Consider the following 15,921-nt stretch of genomic DNA (forward strand, 5'->3'; position numbering starts at 1 on the left):
GTCTTCCATCACAACAGCATGTTTACCCCCCTCCCCCCCCGCCTCTTGGCACTGCACAATGACAGCTCGTTATTGTAACTCACTTCAATGGTATTCGTGTTTTCGACCCGCAAGGATGACGGACTGAGAAGAGCTGCCAGGATTCCAACCACAGATGCCTCTGAGCCATGGGCCCGGGGGCCACACAAAGCAAGGAAAGGCCCCCTAAGCAAAGCAAACGAATCAGACTCCGTGGTGTCTACCAAAGCCTGCCCCTGCGGGGTGGTCGCTGCAAGCCCAATGGTTGGGGAGATTCACGCTCGATCTGTGGCTTCTGCAGGGTTTGTCCCAACTATATTGTTTGGGTTTCTTTGTGAATATCCTAATTCAAATGAGGGGTTTCAAACAAAAAAGCAAAGGTGAATAAAACAGGATTGATTTGCTGGTGAGCACAGGCCAAGGTACCTTCTTTAATTGGGGGAAAAGTGTTAAAGACAAAAGGAGGGGGCTAACACGCAACACAGGAGCCTTCCAGGCCCATAAATCCCGGGGAACATCGAAGCGCTTTTCAGCGGACAAGGGGGGGCTTCCTTTGAAGGGTATCGTCCATGGTGGTGGTTCACTTTACTTTGTTCCAGACCGAGGTCCTAAATTCTTTGATGAGCTGTGCTGCCCCAAATGATAAGGGGGCAGGGAGAAGTGGCAACATGGCCGGGTGTCCCTGAGACAAACTATTGCCCCTGCAGGCCCCTTGAACCCCTCTCGGCGCCTTTAGGACCAGAAGGTTCTCCCCACTGGATCTCTTCATGATCTGAAAGTTGCCAAAGACTGCAGTCGGGTCCTTGTGGATTCCTAGATGAAACACAAGGCCCTGAGGGTCTGTACTGACATCCTCCTGTGTCCCAGCTTTACCCCACTGTGTGGTGGAGACACAGTGTGCTCTCTTTGCCTGCTTGCCTCCACTGCTGGCTGCTTACCCGTTACATGTGTGTCTGTCTGAATCACTTCCCCCATGGTGGGAAACACCAGCACCTCAGACCTGTTCCTTTCTGCCCTCAGCGCTCTACCCGGGTGCAACAGAATCAAGGCCCTGCCAGGTTGCACTCCAAGAACCGTTGCAGGCTCCTCATTGGCAACGACTTCACACTCTGCAGTGCTACGCTCACTCTGTGGTCCTGTGCACTTCCAATAGTGACCCTTTGGGTCTGCAAAAGCCATTATGGTTTTTTTTGGGGCAAGCAAGTCCACATTTGGGGTCTCAGGCAATGTACAGGCTCATTGAGTGATGGACCGGCCTTTTAGGGCTCCAGTTGGACTATGTGCTGAAGGGACAAATAATTGCCTCTTTTGTCACCCTCCTACACCATCCAGGTGTCTTTTGTCACCCCTAAACCCTCCATGTGTCTTTTGTCACCCCTAGACCATCAAGGTGTCATTTGGCACCCCCACACCATCTAGGTGTCTTTTGTTACAGCCCACGTCACCTCCTATGCCATCCAGGTGTCTTTTGTCACCCCTACACCATCGCAAAGTCTTTTGTCACCCACATAATCCATCCAGATGTCTTTTGTCACCACCTACGTCACCTCCTACACCATCCATGTGTCTTTTGTCACCCCCTACACCATCCAGGTATATTTTGTCACCTTCTACACCATCAAGGTGTCTTTTGTCACCCCCCTGCACCATCCATGTGTCTTTTGTCGCCCATACACCATCCAGGTGTCTTTTGTCACCCTAACGATCCAGGTGTCTCTTGTCACCCTCCTATAACACTGAGGTGTATTTTGTCTCCCCCTAAACCATTCAGGTGTCTTATGTCGTCCTCCTATACCACCCATATGTATGTTGTCTCCCCCTACACCATCCAGGTGTCTTTTGTCACCTCCTTACACCATCAAGGTGTCTTTTGTCACCCCTACACCACACAGGTGTGTTTTCGTTACCCCCACACCATCCAGGTGTCTTTTGTCACCCCAACACCATCCAGGTGTCTTATGTCACCCTCCTATACCACCCATGTGTATTCTGTCTCCCCCCTACACCATCCAGGGGCCTTTTACCCCCTTACACCATCAAGGTGTCTTTTGTCACCCCTACATCATACAGGTGTCTTGTGTCACCCCCTACACCAGGTGTCTTGTGTCACCCCATACATCACCCAGGTGTCTTTTGTCTCCCCCTTACACCATCAAGATGTCTTTTGTCACCCCCTACACCATCCAGGTGTCTTCTGTCACCCCCTAACCATCCAGGTGTCTTTTGTCACCCCTACACCACCGAGATGTCTTTTGTCACCCCTACACCATTCAGGTGTCTTTTGTCACCCCCCTAATCATCCAGGTGTCTTTGTCACCCCTATGCATCCGGGTGTCTGTCACCCCCTACACCACCCAGGTGTCTTTTTGTCACCCTCCTACACCACCCAGGTGTGTTTTGTCACCCCTTCACCATCCAGGTGCCTTTCATCACCCCTACACCCTCCATGTGTCTTTTGTTACAGCCTACGTCACCTCCTATGCCATCCAGGTGTCTTTTGTCACCCCTAAACCATCCAGAAGTCTTTTGTCACCCACATATTCCATCCAGATGTCTTTTGTCACCCCCTACATCACCTCCTACACCATCCAGGTGTCTTGTGTCACCCCCTGCACCATCCATGTGTTTTTTGTCACCCACTACACCATCCAGGTGTCTTTTGTCACCCCCCTGCACCATCCATGTGTCTTTTGTCACCCCTACACCACACAGGTGTGTTTTCCTTACCCCCCACACCATCCAGGTGTATTCTGTCTCCCCCTACACCATCCAGGGGTCTTTTGTCACCCCCTTACACCATCAAGGTGTCTTTTGTCACCACTACACCACCCAGGTGTGTGCTGTCAGCCCCTACATCATACAGGTGTCTTGTGTCACCCCCTACACCAGGTGTCTTGTGTCACTCCATAGGTGTCTTTTGTCACCCCCTACACCATCCAGGTATCGTCTGTCACCCCCTAACCATCCAGGTGTCTTTTGGCACCCCTACACACCCAGATGTCGTTTGTCACCCCTACACCATCCGGGTGTCTTTTGTCACCCCATAACCATCCAGGTGTCTTTGTCACCCCATGCATCCGGGTGTCTGTCACCCCCTACACCTCCCAGGTGTCTTTTTGTCACCCCCCCTATACCACCCAGATGTCTTTTGTCACCCCCTACAACATCCAGGTGTCTTTTGCCACCCCTACACCATCGAGGTGTCTTTTGTCACCCCCTGCACCATCCAGGTGTCTTTTGTCAACCCCCTTTATCATCCAGGTGTCTTTTGTCACCCTCTTAACCATTCAGGTGTCTAATCCCACCCTCCTATACCACCAGGTGTATTTTGTCTCACCCTACACAACCCGGGTGTCTTTTGTCTTCCCCTTACACCATCAACGTGTCTTTTGTCAGCCCCTACACCATTCAGGTGTCTTTTGTCACCCCTTATGTCACTGCCTACACCGCACAGGTGTCTTTTGTCACCCCCTGCACCATCCAGGCGTCTTCTGTCACCCCCTACACCACCCAGGTGTCCTATGTCACCCCTTACACCATCCAGGTGTCTTCTGTCACCCCCTAACCATCCAGGTGTCTTTTGTCACCCCTACACCACCCAGATGTCTTTTGTCACCCCCTAACCATCCAGGTGTCTTTTGTCACCCCTAGGAATCAGGGTGTCTGTGTCACCCCCTACACCACCCATGTGTCTTTTTGTCACACCCTACACCACCCAGATGTCTTTTGTCACCCCCTACACCATTCAGGTATCTTTCGTCCCCTCCTACACCACCCAGGTGTCTTTTGTCACCCCCTACACCACCATCCAGGTATCTTTTGTCACCTCCTACACCATCCAGGTGTCTTTTGTCACCCCCTGCACCATCCATGTGTCTTTTTTTCACCCCCTGCACCATCCAGGTGTCTTTTGTCACGCCCCTGCACCATCCATGTGTCTTTTGTCACCCCCTACACCATCCAGGTCTCTTTTGTCACCCTAACAATCCAGGTGTCCCTTGTCACCCTCCTATAACACTGAGGTGTATTTTGTCTCCCCCTAAACCATTCAGGTGTCTTATGTCACCCTCCTATACCACCCATGTGTATGATGTCTCCCCCTTACACCATCAAGATGTCTTTTGTCACTGCCTACACCGCCCAGGTGTCTTTTGTCACCCCCACACCATCCAGGCGTCTTCTGTCACCCCCTACAACACCCAGGTGTCCTATGTCACCCCTTACACCATCCAGGTGTCTTCTGTCACCCCCTAACCATCCAGGTGTCTTTTGTCACCCCTACACCACCCAGATGTCTTTTGTCACCCCACCACTGTCCAGGTGTCTTTTGTCACCCCTTAACCATCCAGGTGTCTTTTGTCACCCCTAGGAATTTGCGTGTCTGTGTCACCCCCTACACCACCCAGTTGTCTTTTGTCACCCCCTACACCACCCAGATGTCTTTTGTCACCCTCTACACCATCACGTTGTCTGTCACCCCCCCCCTACATCATCCAGGTATCTTTTGTCCCCTCCTGCACCACCCATGTGTCCTTTGTCACCCCCTGCACCATACAGGTGTCTTTTGTCACCCCCCTACACCATCCATGTGTCTTCTGTCACCCCCTACACCATCCAGGTCTCTTTTGTCACCCTAACCATCCAGGTGTCTCTTGTCACCCTCCTATAACACTGAGGTGTATTTTGTCTCCCCCTAAACCATTCAGGTGTCTTATGTCACCCTCCTATCCCACCCATGTGTATGATGTCTCCCCCTTACACCATCAAGATGTCTTTTGTCACTCCCTACACCATCCAGGTGTCGTCTGTCACCCCCTAACCATCCAGGTGTCTTTTGTCACCCCTATACACCCAGATGTCTTTTGTCACCCCTACACCATCCAGGTGTCTTTTGTCACCCCCCTAACCATCCAGGTGTCTTTGTCACCCCTACGCATCCGGGTGTCTGTCACCCCCTACACCACCCAGGTGTCTTTTTGTCACCCCCCCATACCACCCAGATGTCTTTTGTCACCCCCTACACCATCCAGGTGTCTTTTCTCACCCCTAATCCACCAGATGTCTTTTGACACCCCTACACCATCCAGGTGTCTTTTGTCACCCCTTAAACCATTCGGGTGTCTTATGTCACCCTCCTATACCACCCCAGGTGCATTTTGTAACCCCCTAGACCGCCAAGGTGTCTTTTGTCACCCCCCACACCATCCAGGTTTCTTTTGTCACCCTCTAAACCATTCAGGTGTCTCATGCCACCGTCCTATACAACTAGGTGTTTTTTGTCTCCCCCCTACTCAACCCAGGTGTCTTTTGTCTTCCCCTTACACCATCAACGTGTCTTTTGTCACCCCCTACACCATCCAGGTGTCTTTTGTCACCCCTTATGTCACTGCCTACACCGCCCAGGTGTCTTTTGTCACCCCCTACACCATCCAGGTGTCTTCTGTCACCCCCTACACCACCCATGTGTCCTATGTCACCCCTTACACCATCCAGGTGTCTTCTGTCACCCCCTAACCATCCAGGTGTCTTTTGTCACCCCTACACCACCCAGATGTCTTTTGTCACCCCTACACTGTCCAGGTGTCTTTTGTCACCCCCTAACCATCCGGTGTCTTTTGTCACCCCTAGGAATCCGGGTGTCTGTGTCACCCCCTACACCACTCAGGTGTCTTTTGTCACCCCCTACACCACCCAGATGTCTTTTGTCACCCCCTACACCATCAAGGTGTCTTTGTCACCCCCCTACACCATCCAGGTATCTTTTGTCACCTCCTACACCATCCAGGTGTCTCTTGTCACCCCCCTGCACCATCCATGTGTCTTTTGTCACCCCCTGCACCATCGAGGTGTCTTTTGTCATGCCCCTGCACCATCCATGTGTCTTTTGTCACCCCCTACACCATCCAGGTGTCTTTTGTCACCCTAACCATCCAGGTGTCTCTTGCCACCCTCCTATAACACTGAGGTTTATTTTGTCTCCCCTTAAACCATTCAGTGTCTTATGTCACCCTCCTATACCACCCATGTGTATGTTGTCTCCCCTACACCATCCAGATGTCTTTTGTCACCCCCTTACACCATCAAGGTGTCTTTTGCCACCCCTACACCATTCAGGTGTGTTTTCATTACCCCCCACACCATCCAGGTGTCTTTTGTCACCCCAACACCATCCAGGTGTCTTTTGTCACCCCCTACATCACCACCTATACCGTCCAGGTGTCTTTTGTCACCCCTACACCATCCAGGTGTCTTATGACACCCCTTACACCATCCAGGTGTCTTATGACACCCCCTAACCATCCAGGTGTCTTTTGTCACCCCTACACACCCAGATGTCTTTGTCACCCCTACGCATCTGGGTGTCTGTCACCCCCTACACCACCCAGGTGTCTTTTTGTCACCCCCTTACACCATCAAGGTGTCTTTTGTCACCCCTACACCACACAGGTGTGTTTTTGTTACCCCCCACACCATCCAGTTGTCTTTTGTCACCCAACACCATCCAGGTGTCTTTTGTCACCCCCTACATCACCACCTACACCGTCCAGGTGTCTTTTGTCACCCTTACATCATCCAGGTGTCTTATGGCACCCCTTACACCATCCAGATGTCGTCTGTCACCCCCTCACCATCCAGGTGTCTTGTCACCCCTACACACCCAGATGTCTTTTGTCACCCCTACACCATCTAGGTGTCTTTTGTCACCCCCCTAACCATCCAGGTGTCTTTGTCACCCCTACGCACCCGGGTGTCTGTCACCGCCTACACCACCCAGGTGTCTTTTTGTCACCCCCCCTATACCACCCAGATGTCTTTTGTCACCCCTACACCACCAGATGTCTTGTCACCCCTACACCATCCAGTTGTCTTTTGTCACCCCTAAACCATTCAGGTGTCTTATGTCACCCTCCTATACCACCCCAGGTGCATTTTGTATCCCCCTACACCATCAAGGTGTCTTTGTCACCCCTACACCATCCAGGTGTCTTTTGTCAACCCCCTTTATCATCCAGGTGTCTTTTGTCACCCTCTAAACCATTCAGGTGTCTAATGCCACCTTCCTATGCCACCAGGTGTATTTTGTCTCCCCCTACACAACCCAGGTGTCTTTTGTCTTTCCCTTACACCATCAACGTGTCTTTTGTCACCCCCTACACCATCCAGGTGTCTTTTGTCACCCCTTATGTCACTGCCTACACCGCCCAGGTGTCTTTTGTCACCTCCTACACCATCCAGGCGTCTTCTGTCACCCCCTACACCACCCAGGTGTCTTTTGTCACCCCTACACCACTCAGATGTCTTTTGTCACCCCTACACTGTCCAGGTGTCTTTTGTCACCCCCTAACCATCCGGTGTCTTTTGTCACCCTTAGGAAGCCGGGTGTCTGTGTCACCCCCTACACCACCCAGGTGTCGTCTTTTTGTCACCCCCTACACCACCCAGATGTCTTTTGTCACCCCCTACACCATCAAGGTGTCTTTTGTCACCCCCCTACACCATCCAGGTATCTTTTGTCACCCCCTACACCATCCAGGTATCTTTTGTCACCTCCTACACCATCCAGGTGTCTGTTGCCACCCCCCTGCACCATCCATGTGTCTTTTGTCACCCCCTACACCATCCAGGTGTCTTTTGTCACGCCCTACACCATCCAGGTGTCTTTTGTCACCCTAACCATCCAGGTGTCTCTTGTCACCCTCCTATAACACTGAGGTGTATTTTGTCTCCCCTTAAACCATTCAGGTGTCTTATGTCACCCTCCTATACCACCCATGTATATGTTGTCTCCCCCTATACCATCCAGGTGTCTTTTGTCACCCCCTTACACCATCAAGGTGTCTTTTGTCACCCCTACACCACAGAGGTGTGTTTTCGTTACCCCACACACCATCCAGGTGTCTTTTGTCACCCCAACACCATCCAGGGTGTCTTTTGTCACCCCCTACATCACCACCTACACCGTCCAGGTGTCCTATGACACCCCTTACACCATCCAGGTGTCTTATGACACCCCTTACACCATCCAGGTGTCTTTTGTCACCCCCTACACCATTCAGGTGTATTCTGTCTCCCCTTACACCATCCAGGGGTCTTTTGTCACCTCCTTATACCATCAAGGTGTCTTTTGTCACCCCTACACCACCCAGGTGTGTGTGTTCAACCCCTACATCATACAGGTGTCTTGTTTCACCCCTACACCACCCAGGTGCATTTTGTCTCCCCCTACACCATCGAGGTGTCTTTTGTCACCCCCTACACCATCCAGGTGCCTTTTGTCAACCCCCTATACCATCCAGGTGTCTTTTGTCACCCTCTAAACCATTCAGGTGTCTAATGCCACCTTCCTATACCACCAGGTGTATTTTGTCTCCCCCTACACCATCCAGATGTCTTTTGTCACCCCCTATGTCACTGCCTACACTGCCCAGGTGTCTTTTGTCACTCCCTACACCATCCAGGTGTCTTCTGTCACCCCCTACACCACCCAGATGTCCTATGTCACCCCTTACACCATCCAGGTGTCTTTTGTCACCCCTAACCATCCAGGTGTCTTTTGTCACCCCTACACCACCCAGATGTCTATTGTCACCCCTACACTGTCCAGGTGTCTATTGTCACCCCGTAACCATCCAGGTGTCTTTTGTCATCCCTAGGACCTGGGTGTCTTTTTGTCACCCCCTATACCACCCAGGTGTCTTTTTGTCACCCCTACACCACACAGATGTCTTGTCACCCCCTACACCATCCAGGTGTCTAATGCCACCCTCCTATACCAGCAGGTGTATCTTGTCTCCCCCTACACAACCCAGGTGTCTTCTGTCTTCCCCTTACACCATCAACGTGTCTTTTGTCACCCCCTACACCATCCAGGTGTCTTTTGCCACCCCCTATATCACTGCCCACACCGCCCAGGTATCTTTTGTCACCCCCTACACCATCCTGGTGTCTTTTGTCACCCCTTACACCATCCAGGTGTCTTTTGCCACCTCCAACACCACCCAGGTGTCTTCTAGCCACCCCCTACACATCCAGGTGTCGTTTGAAACCCCCTACACCACCCAGATGTCTTTTGTCACCCCTACACCATCCAGGTGTCTTTTGTCACAGCTACACCATCCAGGTGTATTTTGTCACCCCCTAAACCATTCAGGTGTTTTATGTCACCCTCCTATACTACCCAGGTGTATTTTGTCTACCTCTACACCATTGAGGTGTCTTTTTTTTGTCCACCCCTGCACCATTCAGGTGTCTAATGTTGCCCCCTACGCCATCCAGGTGTCTTTGGTCGGTCACCCCCTACACCACCCAGGGGTCTTTTGTCACACCCTACACCATTCAGGTGTCTTATGCCACACTCCTATACCACCCAGGTGTAATTTGTCTCCCCTACACCATCCAGGTGTCTTTTGTCACCCCTAAACCATTCAGGTGTCTTATGTCATCCTCCCATACCACCCAGGTGTATTCTGTCTCCCCCTACACCATCCAGGTGCCTTTTGTCAACCCCTACACCACCCAGGTGTATTTTGTTACCCCCTACACCATCCTGGTGTCGTTTGTCACCCCCCTACACCATCCTGGTGTCATCCAGAGCATGCATCAGGTGTTTTCCAAAGGTATTTGCAACGTCCACGTGAGGTAAACCGCTATGGCTTTCTTTTTTTACAAATAGTTGACAAATAGCTGATACCAATGTGCTGTCTGTCTGCTCCCATTCATCTCTTAATGCCCCAAAGCCAGTGCATTATTGCCACATGCCCTTACAGCAGGTGCAGTGTCCACGAAATCAACTTATTGGGCCTCATTACAAATCAGGCGGTCCGGAAATAACGGTGGCGGTAAACCCGCCGCCACCGTTGTTTCCATGCCGGGCGATCACAACTCCCGCAGGCGGGAGGTGATGTTCCTGCCAGGTCTGACCTGGTGGGTTTAACACCACCCGCCTGCAGGCGGACGAGGAAAAACCGGCAGCATCACGAGAGGCTGCCGGTGTTTCCATGATCCCCATTCCCATTGAGTCCCATAGGAATCAACGAGAATGGGGATTAACACCATTCCGCCTCCGTGATTCCCGGGAAACCGGGGTTGTAATGCCCCGGTAATTCCGGGAATCACGGAGGCGGAATAGTAATACGAGTCCGGCAGTAACCAGGCGGTTTTACCACCTCGGTACCGCCGGACTCGTAATGAAGCCCATTGTCTTAAAAACAAAAAAAACACTTGAACAATTGTATATTCCGTCAATGTCGATGTATTGCCGTCACAAGTTTCTAACATGTTTAAGCTTGTCCCAAGAGCCATTCCTTTGTCCATTTCGGATCCGGCCATTGGTGGGTTTTTCCGTGTGAACGTCCTGTCCCTGTGCTCAGCAGCAACCGCAATGGGATCGATCTGACAGTGCCAATGAATTCCCTTCCAAAGACCTACAATCCACGGGCAGCTGCGTAAAGCTAAAGTCTAGTTGTTACGCTCCGGCGCGACAGTTGGGTCTCCAGTGGCAATTTATTTGCCCCTAAAGGCTTTGGAGCTTTAGTGAGTCTGCCCGCAGTTAACGTAATATCCTCACACTCTACTGGACACAATGGAGAGTATTCCAGAGGCGTCTGAATCATAGTGAGTTTGCCTACACCTAAAATATCATACTCACACTCTACTGGACACACTGTAGGGTCTTCCCGTGGCAATGAATTTACTCCCATTACTGAAAGGCCATCTCCAACAAATGTGTTACACACACATTCTACTGGAAGCATTGTAGGGTCAGCTAAGTCCAAGGTGTTTCCTTCCAAAGACTGATAGATCATTGAAAGGGTGCCTACCACAAAAGAATTGTTCCTGCACTCTGCTCGAACCAATGTACCGTCCGCCAACTTCAAAGTGTTTCCTCCCAAAGGCGAGCAAACCACTGTGTGGCTGTCTACATCTAACGTGTTGCTAAATTCCGCTGCTGAAACCACTGTAGTGTTCACCAAAGGCAATGCACCTTTTCCCAAAGCCCAAAGATCCATGGTCCGACCACCTACAAACACATTACCACCCTCACACTCTTCTGGAACCACTACTGAGTCTGCCAGTGGCAATGTATTTACTCCAACATCCCTACAAACTATTGGAAGGCTACCCACATTCAACATTTTGTTAATTTCTCCTTCATTTACCCCCAAAGGGTTATGAACTATGCTGTGGTTGCCTAGCGTTTTGCTGCTGTCAACTGTTGGCAGCACCATAGGGTTCTCCAAAGCCAATGGATTTCCTCCCAGGGTCTTGGGCACTGTTGTGGGGTTGCTCCCATTTGATGTTGCACCTGTGTTGGAATTTGGGATAAGTGCTAACTCTGTTAATGTCCCCTCTATTGCTGTAGCATCAGTGTACTTCTGCGGTGGTGAAGGTGGAGCTTGTTTCTTCTTTGGTTCCCTCACTGGCCTCCGCTTATCGGTGCGTAGATCCCGGTCTTGACGGGTGCATCGGAACAGGCCACTGATGTCCTTGCGGAATTTGGAGCTCATGCCGATATAGATGAATGGGTTGTAGAAAGTAGCCGACTTGGCAAACAGGCTGGCCAGGACGCTGGTGAGAGGTGGCACCTGCACGCCACATGCAGACCACAGAGAAATGACAGCATACGGCGTCCAAGCCAGGAGAAACGCCACGCAGATTGCTAAGGACACCTGGAGCCAAGAGAAACAAGAGTTTGAGATCACGACTTAGACAACGAAAACAAGGGTTTGTAGATTCATTATGATCCGAATGTACACATTCTAGAGGGTTTTGCTCTTCTGTCCTCGAAGGGATGACCCTCACGCTGCCCCAGATCTATTCAAGCTACCTTTCCTGGAGAACATCAATTACAATAGAACATTCCCCTGATGTGCAATCCAGTCTACGTACTGGTGGCCAAGGTTTGGTAAGTCTGGTGATTTCCTTTGTGGATAGACCTCCCGCGAACGCTCTATCTTTTTGAAACGTCCTCTTGGCACCTGCCTCGCTGGATAGTGTGGATGCCTTGTGCCTACATGCGATGGAGTGTGCGGGTAGGAGAAAGTGTTCCCCAATGAGCACTCACGCAAACTCATGCAGAATAATCCACTAAATAACGTAGCGGGTACTGTGCTTGTCAGCGTATGACGTGCAGCACTAGACCCTTTGATGGAGAGCCTTGTTGAACCAAGACCACACGGATTGGAACGTAAACGGTCTCACACCTGGGGACTTCCCGATTCGTAGGTTATCACACAAACAAATCTCAGGTACTTAATTCATCAACATTTACATTTTATCATTACCAAAAAGTGTAACTCCTACCTTTCTTGCCCTCCTACCAACTAAACTAAACGCTCTTGAATTTTCTACCCCTAGGTTGGGCTGATGGTGCGCAGTAAGTTGTGAAGACAAGTGATAGGGCAAGCTTCTCTATCTATCCCGTCACCCTAGATAAGCAGACCATCAGCCCAACCTAGGGGTAGAAAATACACAAGGGTTTGGTTTAGTTGGTAGGAGTTACACTTTTTGGTGAGCTATGTTGAACACCAGCATTTTACTAAATGCAGATTATGTCTAAAATGCACAATACACTTGAATGGTCTACTATAGGCACTATGACCTGCAGAGGTCCTAACTGAAATATTAGCCCTCATGGAATTATTGATGGTCAACTGTAGTGGGCACAATTTTCTTTTCTGAGTTTTCTTTGAAAGGTTCCTACATTTTCAGAACTAATATCTTAGTACTAGCTTAAACATGGCCGACCTCTTGCATGCGCAAGGCAGACGAGGTGTCGGCCACTCACCATAGTACCCCTGCTCACATTTCTTCCCTCTAGCCTTCAAATCGGACTCCTTACCCTTGTAATGTCACGCTCCATCTTCTGCTGTCGTTGGCTGATTTCCAAACCCCGCGTGCATTTGTGGCTAAACCGGACTGTCCTAATGATGGAGACGTAGCAGAAGACCATGACACAGACTGGGATAAGGAAGCCGGTCAACAAGACACCGATCACGTAGAGCTTGTAGGTAGCAGACACGGTGGCCATTATCCAGTCAATTTCACACGTACCATATTTGCGGTCTAGTGGGAAAAACACAAAAGGACTGTCTGTGAGATCTGAAAATAAATCTTTAGGTTTATATCCCTTTGCATATGATCCTTGCGGGCCCACTCCCGACATAAAATCGTCTTCACGCTTCCAGCCCATTATCACTTTAGGGCTATAACAGGGTATTCCTTTTTGTAACATTTATTTTGTCGCAGTACATTAACCCTACTGAATGATTTATGGGGTCAGACCTGGTCCTGAGATGTATTCTGCTTGTGCGTCCCTCATGCAGTTGGTGAGCAAGTGCAAGTGGATCTAGGTCACATGATGTAAGCCCCACCCACCTATCAATGACTACCAATCTGTTGGTGCCTTCTTGTTTTGTTGCCCGTTTTCCCTACTTAAGCAGCCCTGCAGCCTCTTTTCTTTTGTAGTTGGTAAGCAAGTGGATTTAGGTCACGTGACCTAAGACACGCCCACCTTCTTAGTCTTGCCTCTTCCTTTCTGTTCTTAACTCTTAGATCAAGGATGTCTCTCACCCAGGCATCCGAAGAGAAGGGCAGACAGAGAAAATGGAAATTTCGGTTTTGACCTGAACGCAGGAGGACCCTGAACCAGATCCCCAGCCCTTCTTAACATCAGGTAAGTTCCCTGAATATTTCTTTCACCCCTCTCTCCCAACAGCCCATTGCTACCATCACCACTCATCACCAACCACACTGCTCACCGGCAACATCAAGTAAAATGCATCGCAGCAACCTCACCCACATCAATATACACCCCTTCACCACTCCAAAATCCACCACTACACAAAAACGGACGCTTATCAATTTCCGCTCAGCGATCATCCATGCCACTGACATCGCCAACCTCAACACCGCAGATGACCTGAATGCCATCGTCATTACTGAAACCTGGATGGCTTACACCTCCTCCCACATTCTAGATGTCCACACCCCCAACAGCTACAGAATTCTACAAGAGACCGTCCAAACAAGATCGGCAGAGGTCTCACCATCATTCACAAGGCATCATGGCCATGCACCCAACTGGATGTCGCCACCATTGGCTCTTTTGAAACCTACCCCAACACTTCCCACCCTCCCCAATGCACACAGTCTATTTCACCTCATCTACAGACCACCTACGCCCAACACCAGCAACCAAATCAATGAAGGAAGATCTCCACTACCTACTCGACACACCTCACACAGCACACAAATTACCAAACTCACAGTAAAGGTTTTCCCTCATCATCAGCATCCTTGACCACCCTCCATCACAGGTCTCATACTCTGCTCGACTGGTCGGACCATCTGGCAAGCCCCTTTGAGATTAGTCACACCCCACCTCTCAAGCAAACCCTTTGGAAACCAAGCAAACAAGCCTTCAGCTCCTTCAATAACCTCCCATTAGAGGCTCTCATGGAAGAGCTCACCAAACACCACCTCACATTGGCTGATGTACCTCTGACTAACCAGGACAGCAACTCGCTTCTCCAAGAACTCAACACCACCCTCACAAACAGCATCAACCCCGATGCCCCAGTGAAACAGCGCATAATCAAACCTAAACCTTCTGCACCCTAGTACACTCAAGAACTAAACCTCAACAAACCATCAGAAAACAAAATATGTTTTTGTTGTTATGCGCTGAATATGCTGTATTAAAATCACAGTACCGTTTATTTATATGCAGATTGCATGATATCTGCAGGGTTGTGGATGCACTTAATTTTTGCATTTAAATGTAAAAATCCTTTTGAGATTTAGAATGTTGCTAAAGTATTTGTATATGATCTGGCTAAAGAGATTGAGATTCCTTAATGAACTTGACAAAACAATCTAGCTTTTTATCCATCTGATCTTATATTCTTTTTAAATATTTCTGAAGAATTCTTAATATTCAAATTGTTCTATGGTTCATATTTTGATGATGATTGATGCATATTTTGTAATGAGTGCTTTGATGGTTTTTATATCCGAATAAAGCTTGTTTGATGATGAAAAAAAATAGAACTGGTGAAATTCCTGCAACGCATCCGACCTCGCCCTACTCAAGGAACGCTCTACTACACTGTTAAGGTCAACTGATATCAAAACAACCTAGCCAAGGCCACCAATGAAAGCAGAGCCCTCTACAAAGTCTGCAAGCACTGCATCAACCGTCTCCCCAACCCACCCCTAGCACACGGCATTGAAAAATCCACCACCCTTAACTCCTTCTTCGTCAACAAGATCAACCTGATCCTCCAACACATAAGCCTTCATTACAAGTTTGCCGGTATCCCGCCGGTAATTCTAGCGGGATACCCGATAAGTGACCTACCGTGTCCACAGCCTGATAGCCTGGAATTTCTGGGATATTACATGTGGCGGAAAAGGGCAGTAAATCCCCATTCCATGGAGTTCCATAGGACTCGCTGGAGGGGTTTTTGAATTTCCAGCACCGTATACCAGTGCAGGAAATACCAGCAGTTCTTTGCCAGTGGGGGCTTTGCTGGATGTAAATCAGTGAACCCCCACCGGCAAACCTGTAGTTTTCCGGTCTGGGAAAAGTGGCGGTCACGGAATTACTGCCACTGTTGCTAGTATTTTTCCCGGAAACTGACCTACCGTTTCCAAGCCTGATATCCCAGAATTTCTGGGATATTACAGGTGGCGGAAAGGGCAGTAAATCCCCATTCCATGGAGTCCCATAGGACTCCCTGGAGGGGATTTCTGTATTTCCAGCACCGTATACCGGTGCCGGAAATACCAGCAGTTTTTTGCCAGTGGGGGCTTTGCTGGAGGTAAATCAGTGAACCCCAGCGGCAAACCTGTAGTTTGGCGGTCTGGGAAAAGTGGCAGTCACGGAATTACCGCCACTCT

The 15,921-nt window shown here is 49.9% G+C and overlaps 1 protein-coding gene across 2 annotated transcripts in view; it reads right to left on the bottom strand.

The window, feature by feature from the left end:
* Positions 1–413: 413 nt before the first annotated feature.
* LOC138527401 (rhodopsin, GQ-coupled-like) overlaps positions 414–15,921 on the bottom strand; it is an 83,991-nt gene continuing 68,483 nt past the window's right edge. For both annotated transcript variants that reach the window (XM_069638498.1, XM_069638497.1), the window contains 2 exons: positions 12,860–13,083; positions 414–11,687 (listed from right to left, as the gene is read on the bottom strand). In XM_069638498.1, coding sequence (XP_069494599.1) covers positions 10,470–11,687; positions 12,860–13,083 — 1,442 coding nt within the window. In that variant the 3' untranslated portion in view covers positions 414–10,469. The remainder of the gene's footprint in view (positions 11,688–12,859; positions 13,084–15,921) is intronic.

Source organism: Ambystoma mexicanum, chromosome 14 (assembly GCF_040938575.1).
Source record: "Ambystoma mexicanum isolate Mex_15411 chromosome 14, UKY_AmexF1_1, whole genome shotgun sequence".
Classification (NCBI taxonomy): Eukaryota; Metazoa; Chordata; class Amphibia; order Caudata; family Ambystomatidae; genus Ambystoma; species Ambystoma mexicanum.